Raw genomic sequence first — 18,218 nt, 5'->3', positions numbered from 1 at the left:
AATTAATGTTGTATTAAATTTATTTTTAAATTGTTAAGGTTAAATAGTTAGCCTCCAGTGAGATTTGAACTCACGACCCCTGGTTTACAAGACCAGTGCTCTAACCCCTGAGCTATGAAGGCTCACATCAACAAAATAATTAATATTGTATTAAATTTAATTTTAAATTGTTAAGATTAAATAGATAGCCTTAAATGAGATTTGAACTCACGACCCCTGGATTACAAGACCAGTGCTCTAACCCCTGAGCTATGAAGGCTCGCATCAATGTCAAAATTAATGTTGTATTAAAATTTATTTTAAATTATTAAGAAAAAATAGTAAGCCTGCAGTGAGATTTAAACTCAAGACTCCTGGTTTACAAGACCAGTGCTCTAACCCCTGAGCTATGAAGGCTCACATCAGTAAAAAAAAAACTAATATTGTATTAAAACTGATTTTAAATTGTTAAGAATAAATAGTTAGCCTCCAGTGAGATTTGAACTCACGACCCCTGGTTTACAAGACCAGTGCTCTAACCCCAGAGCTATGAAGGCTCACATCAGTAAAAAAAACTAATATTGTATTAAACCTGATTTTAAATTGTTAAAAATAAATAGTTAGCCTCCAGCGAGATTTGAACTCACGACCCCTGGTTTGAAAGACCAGTGCTCTAACCCCTGAGCTATGAAGACTCACATCAACAACAAAAAAATTATGTTGTATTAAATTTACTTTTAAATTGTTAAAATTAAATAGTTAGCCTCCAGCGAGATTTGAACTCACGACCCCTGGTTTACAAGACCAGTGCTCTAACCCCTGAGCTATGAAGGCTCGGATCAACAGAATAAATTAATGTTGTATTAAATTTATTTGTAAATTGTTAAGAATAAATAGTTAGCCTCCAGTGAGATTTGAACTCACGACCCGTGGTTTACAAGACCAGTGCTCTAACCCCTGAGCTATGAAGGCTCGGATCAACAGAATAAATTAATGTTGTATTAAATTTATTTCTAAATTGTTAAGATTAAATAGTTAGCCTCCAGTGAGATTTGAACTCACGACCCCTGGTTTACAAGACCAGTGCTCTAACCCCTGAGCTATGAAGGCTCGGATCAACAGAATAAATTAATGTTGTATTAAATTTATTTGCAAATTGTTAAGATTAAATAGTTAGCCTCCAGTGATATTTCAACTCACGACCCCTGGTTTACAAGACCAGTGCTCTAACCCCTGAGCTATGAAGGCTCACATGAAAAATAAAATTAATGTTGTATTAAATTTAATTTTGAATTGTTAAGATTAAATATTTAGACTCCAGTGAGATTTGAACTCACGGCCCCTGGTTTACAAGACCAGTGCTCTAACCCCTGAGCTATGAAGGCTCACATCAACAAAAAAATTAATGTTGTATTAAATTTAATTTTAAATTGTTGAGATTAAATAGTTAGCCTCCAGTGAGATTTGAACTCACGGCCCCTGGTTTACAAGACCAGTGCTCTAACCCCTGAGCTATGAAGGCTCACATCAACAAAAAAATTAATGTTGTATTAAAACTGATTTTAAATTGTTAAGAATAAATAGTTAGCCTCCAGTGAGATTTGAACTCACGACCCCTGGTTTACAAGACCAGTGCTCTAACCCCTGAGCTATGAAGGCTCGCATCAATGAAAAAATTAATGTTGTATTAAAATATTTTTTAAATTATTAAGATTAAATAATTAGCCTCCAGTGAGATTTGAACTCACGGCCCCTGGTTTACAAGACCAGTGCTCTAACCCCTGAGCTATGAAGGCTCACATCAGTAAAAAAAACTAATATTGTATTAAACCTGATTTTAAATTGTTAAAAATAAATAGTTAGCCTCCAGCGAGATTTGAACTCACGACCCCTGGTTTAAAAGACCAGTGCTCTAACCCCTGAGCTATGAAGACTCACATCAACAACAAAAAAATTATGTTGTATTAAATTTACTTTTAAATTGTTAAAATTAAATAGTTAGCCTCCAGTGAGATTTGAACTCACGACCCCTGGTTTACAAGACCAGTGCTCTAACCCCTGAGCTATGAAGGCTCACAACAATCAAAAAAATAACGTTGTATTAAAATTGTTTTTACAATGTCAAGTTAAAATAATTAGCCTTCAATGAGATTACAATTTTCGATCCCAGGTTTGCAAGACCAGTGATCTAACCCCTGAGCTATGAAGGCTCATATCAATGAAAAAATTAATGCTCTATTCAAATTTATTTTAAATTATTAAGATTAAATAGATAGCCTTAAGTGAGATTTGAACTAACGACCCCTGAATTACAAGACCAGTGCTCTAACCCCTGAGCTATGAAGTCTCGCATCAATGTAAAAATTAATGTTGTATTAAAACTGATTATAAATTGTTAAGAATAAATAGTTAGCCTCCAGTGAGATTTGAACTCACGACCCCTGGTTTACAAGACCAGTGCTCTAACCCCTGAGCTATGAAGGCTCCGATCAACAGAATAAATTAATGTTGTATTAAATTTATTTTTAAATTGTTAAGATTAAATAGTTTGCCTCCAGTGAGATTTGAAATCACGACCCCTGGTTTACAAGACCAGTGCTCTAACCCCTGAGCTATGAAGGCTCCCATCAACAAAAGAATTAATATTGTATTAAATTTAATTTTAAATTGTTAAGACTAAATAGATAGCCTTAAGTGAGATTTGAACTCACGACCCCTGGATTACGAGACCAGTGCTCTAACCCCTGAGCTATGAAGGCTCACATAAACAAAAGAATTAATATTGTATTAAATTTAAATTTAAATTTTTAAGATTAAATATATAGCATGAAGTGAGATTTGAACTCACGACAACTGGATTACAAGACCAGTGCTCTAACCCCTGAGCTATGAAGGCTCGCATTAATGTCAAAATTAATGTTGTATTAAAATTTATTTCAAATTATTAAGAAAAAATATTAAGCCTGCAGTGAAATTTAAACTCACGACTCCTGGTTTACAAGACCAGTGCTCTAAACCCTGTGCTATGAAGGCTCACATAAAAAATAAAATTAATGTTGCATTAAATTTAATTTTAAATTGTTAAGAATAAATAGTTTGCCTCCAGTGAGAATTGAACTCACGACTCCTGGTTTACAAGACCAGTGCTCTAACCCCTGACCTATGAAGGCTCACATCAATCGAAAAATTAATGTTGTATTAAAATTATTTTCACATTGTCAAGTAAAAATAATTAGCCTTCAGTGAGGTTTGAACTCACGACCCCTGGTTTACAAGACCAGTGCTCTAACCCCTGAGCTATGAAGGCTCGGATCAACAGAATAAATTAATGTTGTATTAAATTTATTTTTAAATTGTTAAGGTTAAATAGTTAGCCTTCAGTGAGATTTGAACTCACGACCCCTGGTTTACAAGACCAGTGCTCTAACCCCTGAGCTATGAAGGCTCACATCAACAAAATAATTAATATTGTATTAAATTTAATTTTAAATTGTTAAGATTAAATAGATAGCCTTAAGTGAGATTTGAACTCACGACCCCTGGATTACGAGACCAGTGCTCTAACCCCTGAGCTATGAAGGCTCACATAAACAAAAGAATTAATATTGTATTAAATTTAAATTTAAATTTTTAAGATTAAATATATAGCATGAAGTGAGATTTGAACTCACGACAACTGGATTACAAGACCAGTGCTCTAACCCCTGAGCTATGAAGGCTCGCATTAATGTCAAAATTAATGTTGTATTAAAATTTATTTCAAATTATTAAGAAAAAATATTAAGCCTGCAGTGAAATTTAAACTCACGACTCCTGGTTTACAAGACCAGTGCTCTAAACCCTGTGCTATGAAGGCTCACATAAAAAATAAAATTAATGTTGCATTAAATTTAATTTTAAATTGTTAAGAATAAATAGTTTGCCTCCAGTGAGAATTGAACTCACGACTCCTGGTTTACAAGACCAGTGCTCTAACCCCTGACCTATGAAGGCTCACATCAATCGAAAAATTAATGTTGTATTAAAATTATTTTCACATTGTCAAGTAAAAATAATTAGCCTTCAGTGAGGTTTGAACTCACGACCCCTGGTTTACAAGACCAGTGCTCTAACCCCTGAGCTATGAAGGCTCGGATCAACAGAATAAATTAATGTTGTATTAAATTTATTTGTAAATTGTTAAGATTAAATAGTTAGCCTCTAGTGAGATTTGAACTCACGACCCGTGGTTTACAAGACCAGTGCTCTAACCCTTGAGCTATGAAGGCTCACATCAGTAAAAAAAACTAATATTGTATTACAACTGATTTTAAATTCTTAAGAATAAATAGTTTGCCTCCAGTGAGATTTGAACTCACGACCCCTGGTTTACAAGACCAGTGCTCTAACCCCTGTGCTATGAAGGCTCACATAAAAAAAAAAATTAATGTTGTATTAAATTTAATTTTAAATTGTTAAGATTAAATAGTTAGACTCCAGTGAGATTTGAACTCACGACCCCTGGTTTACAAGACCAGTGCTCCATCCCCTGAGCTATGAAGGCTCACTGAAGAAAAAAATCTTATTGCATTAAAATTGCTTTCATATTGTCAAGTTAAAATAGTTAGCCTTAAATGAGATTTGAATTTTCTATCCCTGATTGCAAGACCAGTGCTCTAACCCCTGAGCAATGAAGGCTCACATCAATGGAAAAATTAATGTTTTATTCAAAATTATTTTAAATTATTAAGATTGAATAATTAGCCTCCAGTAAGATTTGAACTCACGACTACTGGTTTACAAGACAAGTACTCTAACCCCTAAGCTATGAAGGATCACATCATTAAAAAAAACTAATATTGTATTAAAACTGATTTTAAATTGTTAAGATTAAAGAGTTAGCCCCAGTAAGATTTGAACTCAGGACCTCTGGTTTACAAGACCAGTGCTCTAACCCCTGAGCTATGAAGGCTCAAATGAACAATAAAGTTAATATTGTATTAAATTTAATTTTAAATTGTTAAGATTAAATAGATAACCTCCAGTGAGATTTGAACTCACGACCCCTGGTTTACAAGACCAGTGCTCTAACCCCTGAGCTATGAAGACTAACATAAACAAAAAAATTAATGTTGTATTAAATTTAATTTTAAATTGTTGAGATTAAATAGGTAGTCTCCAGTAAGATTTGAACTCACGGCCCCTGGTTTACAAGACCAGTGCTCTAACCCCTGAGTTATGAAGGCTCATATCAGTAAAAAAAAAAAAAATATTGTATTAAAACTGATTTGAAATTGTTAAGAATAAATAGTTAGCCTCCAGCGAGATTTGAACTCACGACCCCTGGTTTACAAGACCAGTGCTCTAACCTCTGAGCTATGAAGGCTCGCATAATTGAAAAAATTAATGTTGTATTAAAATTTATTTTAAATTATTAAGATTAAATAATTAGCCTCCAGTGAGATTTGAACTCACGGCCCCTGGTTTACAAGACCAGTGCTCTAACCCCAGAGCTATGAAGGCTCACATCAGTAAAAAAAAAACTAATATTGTATTAAATCTGATTTTAAATTGTTAAGAATAGATAGTTAGCCTGCAGTGAGATTTGAACTCACGACCCCTGGTTTACAAGACCAGTGCTCTAACCCCTGAGCTATGAAGGCTCACATCAATAAAAAAAAATAATGTTGCATTAAATTTACTTTTAAATTTTTAAAATTATATAGTTAGCCTCCAGTGAGATTTGAACTCACGACCCCTGGTATACAAGACCAGTGCTCTAACCCTTGAGCTATGAAGGCTTGCATCAATGAAAAAATTTATTTTGTATTAAAATTTATTTTAAATTATTAGGATTAAATAATTAGCCTCCAGTGAGATTTGAACTCACGGCGCCTGGTGTACAAGAACAGTGCTCTAACCCCGGAGCTATGAAGGCTCACATCAATGAAAAAATTAATGTTGAATTCAAAATTATTTTAAATTATTAAGATTAAATAATTAGCCTCCAGTAAGATTTGAACTCACGACCCCTGGTTTACAAGACCAGTGCTCTAACCCCTGAGATATGAAGGCTCGGATCAACAAAACAAATTAATGTTGTATTAAATTTAGTTTTAAATTGTTAAGATTAAATCGTTAGCCTCCAGTGAGATTTGAACTCACGACCCCTGGTTTACAAGACCAGTGCTCTAACCTCTGAGCTATGAAGGCTCGGATCAACAAAACAAATTAATGTTGTATTAAATTTAATTTTAAATTGTTAAGATTAAATAGTTAGCCTCCAGTGAGATTTGAACTCACGACCCCTGGTATACAAGACCAGTGCTCTAACCCCTGAGCTATGAAGGCTTGCATCAATGAAAAAATTTATTTTGTATTAAAATTTATTTTAAATTATTAGGATTAAATAATTAGCCTCCAGTGAGATTTGAACTCACGGCGCCTGGTGTACAAGAACAGTGCTCTAACCCCGGAGCTATGAAGGCTCACATCAATGAAAAAATTAATGTTGAATTCAAAATTATTTTAAATTATTAAGATTAAATAATTAGCCTCCAGTAAGATTTGAACTCACGACCCCTGGTTTACAAGACCAGTGCTCTAACCCCTGAGTTCTGAAGGCTCGGATCAACAAAACAAATTAATGTTGTATTAAATTTAATTTTAAATTGTTAAGATTAAATAGTTAGCCTCCAGTGAGATTTGAACTCACGACCCCTGGTTTACAAGACCAGTGCTCTAACCTCTGAGCTATGAAGGCTCGCATAAATGAAAAAATTAATGTTGTATTAAAATTTATTTTAAATTATTAAGATTAAATAATTAGCCTCCAGTGAGATTTGAACTCACGGCCCCTGATTTACAAGACCAGTGCTCTAACCCCAGAGCTATGAAGGCTCACATCAGTAAAAAAAAACTAATATTGTATTAAATCTGATTTTAAATTGTTAAGAATAAATAGTGAGCCTGCAGTGAGATTTGAACTCACGACCCCTGGTTTACAAGACCAGTGCTCTAACCCCTGAGCTATGAAGGCTCACATCAACAAAAAAAAATAAGGTTGCATTAAATTTACTTTTAAATTTTTTAAATTATATAGTTAGCCTCCAGTGAGATTTGAACTCACGACCCCTGGTATACAAGACCAGTGCTCTAACCCTTGAGCTATGAAGGCTTGCATCAATGGCAAAAATTATTTTGTATTAAAATTTATTTTAAATTATTAGGATTAAATAATTAGCCTCCAGTGAGATTTGAACTCACGGCGCCTGGTGTACAAGAACAGTGCTCTAACCCCGGAGCTATGAAGGCTCACATCAATGAAAAAATTAATGTTGAATTCAAAATTATTTTAAATTATTAAGATTAAATAATTAGCCTCCAGTAAGATTTGAACTCACGACCCCTGGTTTACAAGACCAGTGCTCTAACCCCTGAGTTATGAAGGCTCGGATCAACAAAACAAATTAATGTTGTATTAAATTTAATTTTAAATTGTTAAGATTAAATAGTTAGCCTCCAGTGAGATTTGAACTCAGGACCCCTGGTTTACAAGACCAGTGCTCTAACCCCTGAGTTATGAAGGCTCGGATCAACAAAACAAATTAATGTTGTATTAAATTTAATTTTAAATTGTTAAGATTAAATAGTTAGCCTCCAGTGAGATTTGAACTCACGACCCCTGGTTTACAAGACCAGTGCTCTAAACACTGAGCTATAAAGGCTCGCATCAACAACAAAAAATGAATGTTGTATTAAAATTTATTTTAAATTATAAAGAATAAATAGTTAGCCTGCAGTGAGATTTAAACTCACGACTCCTGGTTTACAAACCAGTGCTCTAACCCTTGAGCTATGAAGGCTCATATCAATGAAAAAATTAATGTTGTATTAAAATTTATTTCAATTTATTAAGATTAAATAGTTAGCCTCCAGTGAGATTTGAACTCACGACCCCTGGTTTACAAGACCAGTGCTCTAGCCACTGAGCTATGAAGGCTCACATCAGTAAAACAATTGATATTGTACAAAAATTGTTTTTAAATTGGCAAGTTAAAATAGTTAGCCTCCAGTGAGAATTGAACTCACGACTCTTGGTTTACAAGACAAGTGCTCTAACCCCTGAGCTATGAAGGCTCACATCAGTAAAAAAAAACTAATATTGTATTAAAACTGATTGTAAATTGTTAAGAATAAATAGTTAGCCTCCAGCAGGGCTGCGGAGTCGGGTAAAATAAACCGGAACCCGACTCCCGAGTCCGACTCCGGCCAAAAAAATAAACCCGAGTCCGACTCCCGATTCCCGAGTCCCGAGTCCGACTCCGGCCAAATGTAAAATTTTGTCGAGTCCCGAGTCCAGATCTGACTCTACATTAGGCCTACCATATGTCCTCTTTTAGGAGGATTTGTTCTCTTTTCTCAAGTAAACTGAATGGTCCTCCGAGGACGCTAAAAGTGTCCAATTTTTTTATTTTTTCGCATTTCGAATTAGTTGCTCATACTTTTTTTTGCGCTAGCTCTATTTTAATATTTAATTTTTTCAATGATTCCAATGATTTCGCTGTGTTGTTCACCGCTCCTATAGCGCTGTACAAACTCTGTTTTGGGCAACTTTAACATTAAAACGGCAAAAAATTTTCGCGTTCCGCGCGAATCTTTTCTACTTGTGCGTTAACTTTTTTTAGCACCAAGTCTCATTGTTTCATATCATTGAATGTTTTCATATCATTGAAGGTATAACGGGCCCTATTTAAAATTTTGCTAACTTATAGATAAACGATAAATTTCATATACCGCTCGAACTACTTTTTCTCCATGTTTTATTTAATTGGATAACAGGCTAGCAACAGGGGACTCGAACTTTTTCGCGCGAATCGATAATGTTTTTGTAATATTGCTGCTGTTGTTGTGTGTTATCACATCTTTTAAAACACGCTAAGGCAAAGTTTAATTTTTGCGCTTACATTTTTATTTGCGCTGACATCGCAGCCTTACAACTCCGGAGTGAATGCCCTCACGACACGTTTGTCAAAATCATCTCGTGTACGAGTAAATTATTTTGTGTGCAATGCAAATCCTCCTGAATTTACAGTTTAGCGCCAATTAAACCCAATTTTTTCGCGTTTTCGCGACCGACGACAAACGTCAGTATTTTCAAGTTGTCTCAGTGATATTTAATTAAAAATGCCGAAGTGCTTTTCGTAGAGAGAGGGGGCGCAAGGCATGGGAAATTTAAAAAGGCTCACATCAACAACAAAAAAATTAATGTTGTATTAAATTTTCTTTCAAATTGTTAAGATTAAATAGTAAGCCTCCAGTGAGATTTAAACTCACGGCCCCTTGTTTACAAGACCAGTGATCTAACCCCTCAGCTATGAAGGCAAGCAACAACGAAAAAATTAATGTTGTATTCAAATTTATTTTGAATTATTAAGATTAAATAATTAGCCTCCAATGAGATTTGAACTCACGGCCCCTGGTTTACAAGACTAGTGCTCTAACCCCTGAGCTATGAAGGATCAAATCAGTAAAAAAAACTAATATTGTATTAAAACTGATTTTAAATTGTTATGAACAAATAGTTAGCCTCCTGAGAGATTTGAACTCACGACCCCTGGTTTACAAGACCAGTGCTGTAAACCCTGAGTTATGAAGGCTCGGATCAACAAAACAAAATAATGTTGTATTAAATTTAATTTTAAATTGTTAAGATTAAATAGTTAGCCTCCAGTGAGATTTGAACTCACGACCCCTGGTTTACAAGAGCAGTGCTCTAAACCCTGAGCTATGAAGGCTCACATCAGTAAAAAAAAACTAATATTGTATTAAAACTGATTGTAAATTGTTAAGAATAAATAGTTAGCCTCCAGCAGGGCTGCGGAGTCGGTTAAAATAAACCCGAGTCCGACTCCCGAGTCCGACTCCGGCCAAAAAAATAAACCCGAGTCCGACTCCCGATTCCCGAGTCCCGAGTCCCGAGTCCGACTCCGGCCAAATGTAAAATTTTGTCGAGTCCCGAGTCCAGATTTGACTCTACATTAGGCCTACCATGTGTCCTCTTTTAGGAGGATTTGTCCTCTTTTCTCAAGTAAACTGAATGGTCCTCCGAGGACGCTCAAAAGTGTCCAAATGTCCTCTTTTTTCGCATTTCGAATTAGTTGCTCATACTTTTTTTTTGCGCTAGCTCTATTTTAATATTTAATTTTTTCAATGATTCCAATGATTTCGCTGTGTTGAACACCACTCCTATAGCGCTGTACAAACTCTGTTTTGGGCAACTTTAACATTAAAACGGCAAAAATTTTCGCGTTCCGCGCGAATCTTTTCTACTTGTGCGTTAACTTTTTTCAGCACCAAGTCTCATTGTTTCATATCATTGAATGTTTTCATATCATTGAAGGTATAACGGGCCCTATTTAAAATTTTGCTAACTTATAGATAAACGATAAATTTCATATACCGCTCGAACTACTTTTTCTCCATGTTTTATTTAATTGGATAACAGGCTAGCAACAGGGGACTCGAACTTTTTCGCGCGAATCGATAATGTTTTTGCAATATTGCTGCTGTTGTTGTGTGTAATCACATCTTTTAAAACACGCTAAGGCAAAGTTTAATTTTTGCGCTTACATTTTTATTTGCGCTGACATCGCAGCCTTACAACTCCGGAGTGAATGCCCTCACGACACGTTTGTCAAAATCATCTCGTGTACGAGTAATTTATTTTGTGTGCAATGCAAATCCTTCTGAATTTACAGTTTAGCGCCAATTAACCCAATTTTTTCGCGTTTTCGCGACCGACGACAAACGTCAGTATTTTCAAGTTGTCTCAGTGATATTTAATTAAAAATGCCGAAGTGCTTTTCGTAGAGAGAGGGGGCGCAAGGCATGGGAAATTTACCAAGGGGGACACGGCAGAAAAAGATTAGGTACCACTTGTCTATTGCATCAGGTTGTTCTCAGCAGACTATTTCTTTGAATTTAGACAACATAAAGCAAAATATAAGCTATACATTATAATGCTAAAAAGGAAAACTCTGTTTACTGATGAGCTACGCCAGAAGTATCCAAATTATTAAGATTAAATAATTTGCCTCCAGTGAGATTTGAACTCACGGCCCTTGGTTTACAAGACTAGTGCTCTAACCGCTGAGCTATGAACGATTACATCAGTAGAAAAAACTAATATTGTATTAAAACTGATTTTAAATTGTTAAGAATGAATAGTTAGCCTCCAGTGAGATTTGAACTCACGACCCCTGGTTTACAAGACCAGTGCTCTAGCCACTGAGCTATGAAGGCTCACATCAGTAAAACAATTGATATTGTACAAAAATTGTTTTTAAATTGGCAAGTTAAAATAGTTAGCCTCCAGTGAGAATTGAACTCACGACTCTTGGTTTACAAGACAAGTGCTCTAACCCCTGAGCTATGAAGGATCACACCAGTAAAAAAAATTAATGTTGTATTAAAATTATTTTCTCATTGTCAAGTAAAAATAATTAGCCTTCAATGAGAGTTGAACTCACGAACCCTGGTTTACAAGATTAGTGCTTAACCCCTGAGCTATGAAGTCTCACATAAACAAAAAATTAATTTTGTATTAAATTAAATTTCTAATTGTTAAGATTAAATAGTTAGCATCCAGTGAGATTTGAACTCACGACCCCTGGTTTACAAGACCAATGCTCTAACCCCTGAGCTATGAAGGCTCGCATCAATGAAAAAATTAATGTTGTATTACAATTTCTTTTAAATTATAAAGATTAAATAATTAGCCTCCAGTGAGATTTGAACTCACGACCCCTGGTTTACAAGACCAGTGCTCTAGCCCCTGAGCTATGAAGACTCACATCAACAAAAAAAATTAATGCTGTATTAAAATTTATTTTAAATTATTAAGAACAAATAGTTAACCTACAGTAAGATTTGAAATCACAACCCCTGTTTTACAAGACCAGTGCTCTAAACCCCGAGCTATGAAGGCTCACATCAGTAAAACAATTGATGTTGTACAAAAATTGTTTTTAAATTGGCAAGTTAAAATAGTTAGCCTTCAATTTGATTTGAACTCACAACCCCTGGTTCATAAGATCAATGTTTCGGATGTTCCTCTGGTCCCACATCTTCCCTACGCCGCCTGATCACACCTTAACGTTAAAATATTGTTCAAGGTGAACATACAAAAACGTCACTCAAAACCGTAATTTTTAACGTCGCATTTACGTCGTCGGAAGTCTACACTTTTAGTTAAAAATAATGTTCCAGGTGAACGTATAAATAACGTCACTGAGAAACGTAGTTTTTAGTTCGCGTCGTATGGAGTCCACACTGTTATGTAAATTAAGTTTAACGTGAACGTATAACTAACTTACTTGCCCAATGTAGTTTTAACGTTGAATTTTCTTGTATAAATAACCTTGTAGCCTAATTAACGTTCATAGCTCAGGGTTTTTCGCACTGGTCTTGTAAACCAGGTTTGCTGAGTTCAAATCTCACTCGAGGCTAACTATTTAATCTCTATAATTTAAAATAAATTTTAACACAACATTAATTTTTTGATTAATGTGAGCCTTCATAGCTCAGGGGTTTTAGCACTGGTCTTGTAAACCAGGGTTCGTGAGTTCAAATCTCACTGGAGGCTAACTATTTAATCTTAATAATTTAAAATAAATTTTGATACAACCTTAATTTTTTTATTCATGTGAGCCGTCATAGCTCAGGAATTAGAACACTGGTCTTAAATAAACACGATGGATGACTGTTATATGCGAACAATTGCACATTTTAAAAGAAAAAACACGTGAGCTACTTAGATCTCAAAAATCGATATATTAGATCAGATGCAAAAATCCATTGGCAGTAACCAGTAATGTTAACCGGTTCGCTGATCTCATAAATTTCGTGGGACGGTTCTGTAGACGCGGTACGAACCGGTTGAATCGCACCACTGACTGTAGGGTACAATAACAACTTTCTAACTTGTTATTTTTCTTGATACAGTTTTCGAAAACTTGTTATATGGGCCGAAAATTTATTTTCGGACATATCTTGTTTTTGCCGCTATTTATATGGGCCGAAAATTTGATTTCGGTAAATATCCTGTTTTTGCCGTTATTATATGGGCCAAAAATTTATTTTCGGGACATATCTTGTTTTTGCCGCTATTCTTTTATGGTTTCTTATGGCATGTTTCAGACCTATTTTTGCCCGAAGTTTATAGAGTGGTATGCATCGTAGAACCTTCAAATTTTCAGACATGGCGTAGAGTGGAATGTGGGTGCTTTGCAGAAGTTTATGAGGCTGCTACCCCATGGGCCTTTGCTTGGGGGACATAAACCTGAAATATTGCGTTTTAGCACTTTGTAGCAAACGACAGCCATCTAGCAGCAGAATTTTTTTGTTTACTTTTATACAGAATTTGTTCATATTCGCTTGCTTTGTCCAGCTTGTGAAGTGACGAAGCGGCTTGACGCCTGCTGCGCTTTATTGTCCCGCGCGTGAGACTTTCATTGTGCGAAGTGGCTCGTCCAAAACTGGCCGCGTGCGACTTGCATTTTAGAAAGAAGTTTCTCTTAGTAAAAAACAATTATTGCTCTTACAACACAACATATTTTACGGCCACAAATTTAAATGGGAATCCTGGAGGCAGTGTACACTTCTCTGTTAGCACCTGTTGTAATTGTTGCTCCATCCAAACAAAACTACACCAAGCGTGAGACTTATTGTGCGAAGTGGCTTCGTTAGCAAAACTGGGCGCGTGCGACTTGCATTTAAGAAAGAGGCTTCACTTAGTAAAATAACCTACTACTCTTACAAAACAGCATCTTTTACTGCCGCAAATATAAATGCGAAATCTGGTGGCAGTGTACGCCTCTCTATTTGAACCTGTTGCGCATGTTACTCCAATCAAACATATCAACACCAGGCCTAAACAAATTGAAATTGTCCAAGGGCGCAGAAAGCAAAACATTAAGCTGAATGCATTATTAAGGAGGACGTTACAAAGCTACGTTATAACATGACGTCATTCTAAAATAAATATTAAGAACGCTGCGTTTATTGGATTTCAATTGGAAAAACTTTCAATTTAAAAGGTGATTTATTAGGCACATAAACTTGTTTTATATATTGCTCGAAATCACAGATTTAAAGTCTGTTATATCTATAATTGCTCGGACCAAGCCATGGTAAAAAATTACCCAGTAAAAGTTGGTAAAAGTATAGCAAACCATGGTCGTTGAACCATTTTAAGAGAATGATAATATTTGCTTTTCAAAACATGTTAGCTGGCCAAAGTGTAAAAACATGCTTGTACGCATTATCTACGTCAAAGTAAATTTATCAAATATATGTTTCGATCATTTCCCAAATACTACGACACCATATTTGAGCCCCTTTCGCATCAAAGCTAGAAGTTAGAGGGGGGAAGTTTTCGGCCCACATCTGTTTTTGCTTGCAGAAACAAGTTAGGGAAAAAATCAAATATATAACATAAAATATACAATACAAAAAAAAAAATTAAAAAATTAAAAATTTAAATTAAAAATTAAAAAAAAAACACCAAGCCCTGAAAATATACCCCCTGACAAAATATACAACAACCGCACCCGCTTCTAGGTTTCTTATTGTTTTCCAATTCTTTTGCGAGTGATCTTTCTGCTGCTCAGTTTTTTTTACTTAAAAAAAATGCTAACCATACTTCTTAAGGTACCGTAATATTTATTTTATATTATGTCATTTCTTTGCTTGTATTCAACCAAACTGGTGAACATTGCACTTTTACCATAATTTTTTCTTTAATTTAATCAAATAAACCAAGTAATTTGAATTTTGTTCTATATTGTGATATGTTTTTAAAGTTAGTATTTTGATACCGTACCTTTTTATTTATAGTATATTAAAAAAAAGAGCGGCAGAAATTTTACCGAATAGGATTAAGATGAGATTGAGATCACGCCACCTTTAAGAATGTCGAAAGAGATTATTATGAAAAATACAGTATCTAAGATTGTATTGAAATTTAAAAAATTATTTGGCGGCATTTGCTGTTGGTAATCGTTAGACACCATATGGAGCGTCAGTCTGCAATTTGAGTTGAATTGTGTAAAGTTTGTTGCCAAGATTTAGAAGACATTCCTTTTTTGTATTTGTTTTTGTTACTAAAAAAATAGGATGTGTCTAGAATCCTACCTCATATTTGCAGTTACACTGAAAGTCAATCCAATATACAAACTTCAGATGCGTTTCTGTTTTTTGTAATAACACATTAACTGCCAAGCACGTTTATCTAATTAAATGCATAGCAGTTGCACAAGTTTTGGCACTAACTTTATTTTATCAAAGCAATTTAAGGCTGTATGAACATCTCCCCTACATAGACTGAAAGTTTCCAATTCGAAAACAGCAACACTTTTGGAATTTGTCATTGTTTATACATTCTAAAGGCACAATTTCGGCGTAAAAGTTTATCCTGCAGTGTTGCCACTTTGGAATGTTTTTCTGCTATATATAATTTCTATAAATTTTAGATGAAATTTCTTATCCAGTGCTTCACTTGACCCTTTCAAATATGTTGTTCCAGCTAAAAATAAAACATTTTTTTACTTGTTGCCCTTAAACAGGTTTTTTGTTCTGTCGTTGTGCTATGCTGTTATAAGCAGATGGTATGGAAAAGATAAGAATTCATTTTCGTAGGCTTCAAGGTAAGAAGATGAATCAAAGTTTGACTGTTGTACGTGTTTTCATATATTAACTGTGTGTCAATATAGATCCCCATTATTTTTTTTCCTAAAATAGTCCAATTTAATATGGATTGTTTCACTGTCTTGTATCTGTAATACAAGACAGTGAAAAAAAAAACAAGTGTAGCCAAAGGCTGGTTACATTAATCCATTGCCTTAATTTAAAGATCTCTAATGTATTTGTTTATTACAAAATTTCAAAGTGGCGATCTCCAGTAGGATTATCTCATACTGTTGTGGCATGTGTTTTTATGGCATCTGTTCTTGGCATGTGTCTGGAAGCACACTTTTGAACATATCACCGGAATACTTAGATGACAGTTTTATATGATTAATAATAATTAAAAAAGAGTATTTAAGCATTTGATAGAACTTTCACAATTTTAATATTGCATTGTTTTTGTTAAGTTTTAGCGTAAACTACCCCACACTTTCATAGTAGATAGGCTTGTGACTCAAATGCTAAGCTTAAATATAACAGTCAAGTTTTGGTTACCCAATTCTCATAGCTGAATGTTTTGCAACTTAACATGAATAAGACACTATAAAGACATTAGTGCAGCTCAGAACCTATTTCACCAAGTCCAACTATGTGAACTAATGCACCCGATGATCAAACTGATTAAAATGGAAAATTTGTCGCATCTAGGGGTTTAAGAAACACTACTTAGGCTCAGTAACAGCTTCCCAACGCATTTACCATATAATTACCATATACTTGTACATTTATGACACTCTTTTAAATCCTAGCTAAGCTAATAATAATAACTTTACTTAACAAGTATTAATTGTTCTTAGCATGTAGCTGACAGGTTAACAATTTTTTGTACTCTTTTTTGTTGTTGTTTTAACATTTAGCAAGTTTAATCTTGGCATTGTAGTTACCATCCTAAAAACAGTTGGTGTCGTGGTGTCGATTTTCATAATTTTTTTACAGACTTGTTTCACTTGCTTTGTTGCATGCAGTACATTAAATATATTGATTTATCTATCTCCTTGTTATTTGCTCAGTTAACCAACATAAAGCAATTGGCAATAGATAAGGAGTAGTTAGCTTTTGTCATGTTCAACTTTTTGAATTCGTTTTGCGATTGCGCCTTTTATAATATTCAGCTTAATATTTGTACTCTTTCAAAACCGTTTATATGCCGATGTTTTACCTTGTATAAAGTGATGGTTTTCATTGGTCTCATATTGATAATATGGTTAAGCTTTTGTTATCAACAGAAAAATAAATTAAAATACAAGGAGATATTATCTAGTTGCATTAACAAAAAGTAGACTAACATGTGTGATTATATTTTTGATTTTGTTTGGTGATGTTTTTTTTTTAATTTGCTGCATGTGTTTTTCTTCTTTTATTCATAAAAGGGTTTTTCCGTTTTCTGTGCTGATTATAATTGAGGATGGCCACCTTCGACCTGCTTAAACATAAACTTTACTTAATTACAAAACAAATTTGTTGACTATCAAAGCTCACCCAAAAAACTGACAAAAGTAGAAGCGTGCAATAACTTGCAGTTGGCAGGTGTTCTTACCCAATTTTGAACTATGGAGGAATATGAGTTACAATACGTCATGCCTGATAACAGTGTTACTCCTGCATCGAAACTACCGAAAAAAACACAACAAGGCAAGTTTATTTTTGTCATATTTTCGCGAACTTTCCTTTAAAACATGTCGCCCTGATCGTATTTTTTCACATGGCTAGAAAATACCCCTTTTAACCCTTTAGGAGCTCGAAAAATGGAAATTAGGAGCTCGAAAAATGGTCTAAACCAGTGGTTCTCAACTCGGGTGCCGCAGCGCCCTGGTGTGTCATTTGTAATGCTTATTGCTCAAGGGTGCCAAAAAAGTTATTTGAGAATTTTTATGAATCTGAATTTTGCTCAATTAGTAAGATTCTTGATACAACTATTTGTGTACAATTAAATACCATTACATATCAAATGAAATTTGCCTACATGTTTTTTAATTAATTGTGTTGTTCAAGTATATTTATAGTGACTTTTCAGTAAAATACTTAGCGAAAATTCCAGTTGGGTTGCTGATAATCCATTTATTATTTTTGAGATGTAGCCATAAACAATTAAGAATCACTGGTTTAAACTATAGAAAAAAATCTAATTTTATGCTTTTTTAAATGCTGAAACAAAAATGCCTTTTTTTAATTGCATCAATAAGCGTTGGTGTGATTTTGCTTCTACGTTGTTTTAATGTCAGCTGGATCATTTAGTTGTTAGGGTGTCATTGGGTGGTAACTGACTGCATGCAACATGATGTTCCATATTCTACTTCTAACTCTGATACTAATCAAATGTATAGGAGGGAAAATTGCCTCACTATTATTTCGTTTATGATCAATTTAAAATCAATGTTTTTCCTTTTTATGATTGGATTAAATTTATATTTTTATCTGATATGCAACTTGAAAGGATATACAATTAAATAATCAGTATGGATGTTTGTAAATGCTTGCCTGATGGGTAATGCCCAATATAAAGAATCTGGAAA

General features: G+C 34.4%; 1 protein-coding gene and 36 non-coding genes across 42 annotated transcripts in view; 1 reads left to right on the top strand and 36 right to left on the bottom strand.

The window, feature by feature from the left end:
- Window positions 1-49: 49 nt before the first annotated feature.
- Trnat-ugu (transfer RNA threonine (anticodon UGU)) lies at window positions 50-122 on the bottom strand. Its single transcript has one exon. It is a non-coding gene; the product is annotated as a tRNA-Thr (tRNA).
- A 64-nt stretch (window positions 123-186) lies between these two features.
- Window positions 187-259, bottom strand: Trnat-ugu (transfer RNA threonine (anticodon UGU)). Its single transcript has one exon. It is a non-coding gene; the product is annotated as a tRNA-Thr (tRNA).
- Window positions 260-463: 204 nt separating this feature from the next.
- Trnat-ugu (transfer RNA threonine (anticodon UGU)) lies at window positions 464-536 on the bottom strand. Its single transcript has one exon. It is a non-coding gene; the product is annotated as a tRNA-Thr (tRNA).
- A 65-nt stretch (window positions 537-601) lies between these two features.
- On the bottom strand, window positions 602-674 carry Trnae-uuc (transfer RNA glutamic acid (anticodon UUC)). Its single transcript has one exon. It is a non-coding gene; the product is annotated as a tRNA-Glu (tRNA).
- A 66-nt stretch (window positions 675-740) lies between these two features.
- Trnat-ugu (transfer RNA threonine (anticodon UGU)) lies at window positions 741-813 on the bottom strand. The gene has a single exon. It is a non-coding gene; the product is annotated as a tRNA-Thr (tRNA).
- Window positions 814-878: 65 nt separating this feature from the next.
- On the bottom strand, window positions 879-951 carry Trnat-ugu (transfer RNA threonine (anticodon UGU)). The gene has a single exon. It is a non-coding gene; the product is annotated as a tRNA-Thr (tRNA).
- Window positions 952-1,016: 65 nt separating this feature from the next.
- Window positions 1,017-1,089, bottom strand: Trnat-ugu (transfer RNA threonine (anticodon UGU)). Its single transcript has one exon. It is a non-coding gene; the product is annotated as a tRNA-Thr (tRNA).
- Window positions 1,090-1,291: 202 nt separating this feature from the next.
- On the bottom strand, window positions 1,292-1,364 carry Trnat-ugu (transfer RNA threonine (anticodon UGU)). Its single transcript has one exon. It is a non-coding gene; the product is annotated as a tRNA-Thr (tRNA).
- A 64-nt stretch (window positions 1,365-1,428) lies between these two features.
- On the bottom strand, window positions 1,429-1,501 carry Trnat-ugu (transfer RNA threonine (anticodon UGU)). Its single transcript has one exon. It is a non-coding gene; the product is annotated as a tRNA-Thr (tRNA).
- A 64-nt stretch (window positions 1,502-1,565) lies between these two features.
- On the bottom strand, window positions 1,566-1,638 carry Trnat-ugu (transfer RNA threonine (anticodon UGU)). Its single transcript has one exon. It is a non-coding gene; the product is annotated as a tRNA-Thr (tRNA).
- A 64-nt stretch (window positions 1,639-1,702) lies between these two features.
- On the bottom strand, window positions 1,703-1,775 carry Trnat-ugu (transfer RNA threonine (anticodon UGU)). Its single transcript has one exon. It is a non-coding gene; the product is annotated as a tRNA-Thr (tRNA).
- Window positions 1,776-1,979: 204 nt separating this feature from the next.
- Window positions 1,980-2,052, bottom strand: Trnat-ugu (transfer RNA threonine (anticodon UGU)). Its single transcript has one exon. It is a non-coding gene; the product is annotated as a tRNA-Thr (tRNA).
- A 338-nt stretch (window positions 2,053-2,390) lies between these two features.
- Window positions 2,391-2,463, bottom strand: Trnat-ugu (transfer RNA threonine (anticodon UGU)). Its single transcript has one exon. It is a non-coding gene; the product is annotated as a tRNA-Thr (tRNA).
- Window positions 2,464-2,528: 65 nt separating this feature from the next.
- Window positions 2,529-2,601, bottom strand: Trnat-ugu (transfer RNA threonine (anticodon UGU)). Its single transcript has one exon. It is a non-coding gene; the product is annotated as a tRNA-Thr (tRNA).
- A 64-nt stretch (window positions 2,602-2,665) lies between these two features.
- Window positions 2,666-2,738, bottom strand: Trnat-cgu (transfer RNA threonine (anticodon CGU)). Its single transcript has one exon. It is a non-coding gene; the product is annotated as a tRNA-Thr (tRNA).
- Window positions 2,739-3,213: 475 nt separating this feature from the next.
- Trnat-ugu (transfer RNA threonine (anticodon UGU)) lies at window positions 3,214-3,286 on the bottom strand. The gene has a single exon. It is a non-coding gene; the product is annotated as a tRNA-Thr (tRNA).
- A 65-nt stretch (window positions 3,287-3,351) lies between these two features.
- On the bottom strand, window positions 3,352-3,424 carry Trnat-ugu (transfer RNA threonine (anticodon UGU)). Its single transcript has one exon. It is a non-coding gene; the product is annotated as a tRNA-Thr (tRNA).
- Window positions 3,425-3,488: 64 nt separating this feature from the next.
- Window positions 3,489-3,561, bottom strand: Trnat-cgu (transfer RNA threonine (anticodon CGU)). The gene has a single exon. It is a non-coding gene; the product is annotated as a tRNA-Thr (tRNA).
- A 475-nt stretch (window positions 3,562-4,036) lies between these two features.
- On the bottom strand, window positions 4,037-4,109 carry Trnat-ugu (transfer RNA threonine (anticodon UGU)). Its single transcript has one exon. It is a non-coding gene; the product is annotated as a tRNA-Thr (tRNA).
- A 203-nt stretch (window positions 4,110-4,312) lies between these two features.
- Trnat-ugu (transfer RNA threonine (anticodon UGU)) lies at window positions 4,313-4,385 on the bottom strand. Its single transcript has one exon. It is a non-coding gene; the product is annotated as a tRNA-Thr (tRNA).
- Window positions 4,386-4,994: 609 nt separating this feature from the next.
- On the bottom strand, window positions 4,995-5,067 carry Trnat-ugu (transfer RNA threonine (anticodon UGU)). Its single transcript has one exon. It is a non-coding gene; the product is annotated as a tRNA-Thr (tRNA).
- Window positions 5,068-5,271: 204 nt separating this feature from the next.
- On the bottom strand, window positions 5,272-5,344 carry Trnat-ugu (transfer RNA threonine (anticodon UGU)). Its single transcript has one exon. It is a non-coding gene; the product is annotated as a tRNA-Thr (tRNA).
- Window positions 5,345-5,408: 64 nt separating this feature from the next.
- Trnat-ugu (transfer RNA threonine (anticodon UGU)) lies at window positions 5,409-5,481 on the bottom strand. The gene has a single exon. It is a non-coding gene; the product is annotated as a tRNA-Thr (tRNA).
- A 67-nt stretch (window positions 5,482-5,548) lies between these two features.
- Trnat-ugu (transfer RNA threonine (anticodon UGU)) lies at window positions 5,549-5,621 on the bottom strand. Its single transcript has one exon. It is a non-coding gene; the product is annotated as a tRNA-Thr (tRNA).
- Window positions 5,622-5,686: 65 nt separating this feature from the next.
- Window positions 5,687-5,759, bottom strand: Trnat-ugu (transfer RNA threonine (anticodon UGU)). The gene has a single exon. It is a non-coding gene; the product is annotated as a tRNA-Thr (tRNA).
- Window positions 5,760-6,098: 339 nt separating this feature from the next.
- Trnat-ugu (transfer RNA threonine (anticodon UGU)) lies at window positions 6,099-6,171 on the bottom strand. The gene has a single exon. It is a non-coding gene; the product is annotated as a tRNA-Thr (tRNA).
- A 65-nt stretch (window positions 6,172-6,236) lies between these two features.
- Window positions 6,237-6,309, bottom strand: Trnat-ugu (transfer RNA threonine (anticodon UGU)). The gene has a single exon. It is a non-coding gene; the product is annotated as a tRNA-Thr (tRNA).
- Window positions 6,310-6,648: 339 nt separating this feature from the next.
- Trnat-ugu (transfer RNA threonine (anticodon UGU)) lies at window positions 6,649-6,721 on the bottom strand. Its single transcript has one exon. It is a non-coding gene; the product is annotated as a tRNA-Thr (tRNA).
- A 203-nt stretch (window positions 6,722-6,924) lies between these two features.
- On the bottom strand, window positions 6,925-6,997 carry Trnat-ugu (transfer RNA threonine (anticodon UGU)). The gene has a single exon. It is a non-coding gene; the product is annotated as a tRNA-Thr (tRNA).
- A 65-nt stretch (window positions 6,998-7,062) lies between these two features.
- Trnat-ugu (transfer RNA threonine (anticodon UGU)) lies at window positions 7,063-7,135 on the bottom strand. The gene has a single exon. It is a non-coding gene; the product is annotated as a tRNA-Thr (tRNA).
- Window positions 7,136-7,612: 477 nt separating this feature from the next.
- Trnat-ugu (transfer RNA threonine (anticodon UGU)) lies at window positions 7,613-7,685 on the bottom strand. The gene has a single exon. It is a non-coding gene; the product is annotated as a tRNA-Thr (tRNA).
- A 202-nt stretch (window positions 7,686-7,887) lies between these two features.
- Window positions 7,888-7,960, bottom strand: Trnat-ugu (transfer RNA threonine (anticodon UGU)). Its single transcript has one exon. It is a non-coding gene; the product is annotated as a tRNA-Thr (tRNA).
- Window positions 7,961-8,024: 64 nt separating this feature from the next.
- Trnat-ugu (transfer RNA threonine (anticodon UGU)) lies at window positions 8,025-8,097 on the bottom strand. Its single transcript has one exon. It is a non-coding gene; the product is annotated as a tRNA-Thr (tRNA).
- Window positions 8,098-11,189: 3,092 nt separating this feature from the next.
- On the bottom strand, window positions 11,190-11,262 carry Trnat-ugu (transfer RNA threonine (anticodon UGU)). Its single transcript has one exon. It is a non-coding gene; the product is annotated as a tRNA-Thr (tRNA).
- A 337-nt stretch (window positions 11,263-11,599) lies between these two features.
- Trnat-ugu (transfer RNA threonine (anticodon UGU)) lies at window positions 11,600-11,672 on the bottom strand. Its single transcript has one exon. It is a non-coding gene; the product is annotated as a tRNA-Thr (tRNA).
- Window positions 11,673-11,736: 64 nt separating this feature from the next.
- On the bottom strand, window positions 11,737-11,809 carry Trnat-ugu (transfer RNA threonine (anticodon UGU)). Its single transcript has one exon. It is a non-coding gene; the product is annotated as a tRNA-Thr (tRNA).
- A 3,736-nt stretch (window positions 11,810-15,545) lies between these two features.
- The window catches only part of LOC146135661 (putative phospholipid-transporting ATPase IA), a 32,837-nt gene continuing 30,164 nt past the window's right edge, over window positions 15,546-18,218 (top strand). For 2 of the 6 annotated variants that reach the window (XM_083395226.1, XM_083395227.1), the window contains exon 1: window positions 15,721-17,337. In XM_083395226.1, the coding sequence (XP_083251352.1) occupies window positions 17,256-17,337 (82 nt within the window). In that variant the 5' untranslated portion in view covers window positions 15,721-17,255. Of the gene's footprint in view, window positions 15,666-15,720; window positions 17,338-18,218 lie in introns of those variants that run through there. The other 4 variants (XM_083395224.1, XM_083395223.1, XM_083395225.1 and 1 more) reach the window with 4 other exon arrangements.

The sequence above is a fragment of the Ascidiella aspersa genome, chromosome 8 (assembly GCF_963924565.1).
Source record: "Ascidiella aspersa chromosome 8, kaAscAspe10.2, whole genome shotgun sequence".
Classification (NCBI taxonomy): Eukaryota; Metazoa; Chordata; class Ascidiacea; order Phlebobranchia; family Ascidiidae; genus Ascidiella; species Ascidiella aspersa.
This window is presented reverse-complemented; position numbering and strand designations above follow the sequence as displayed.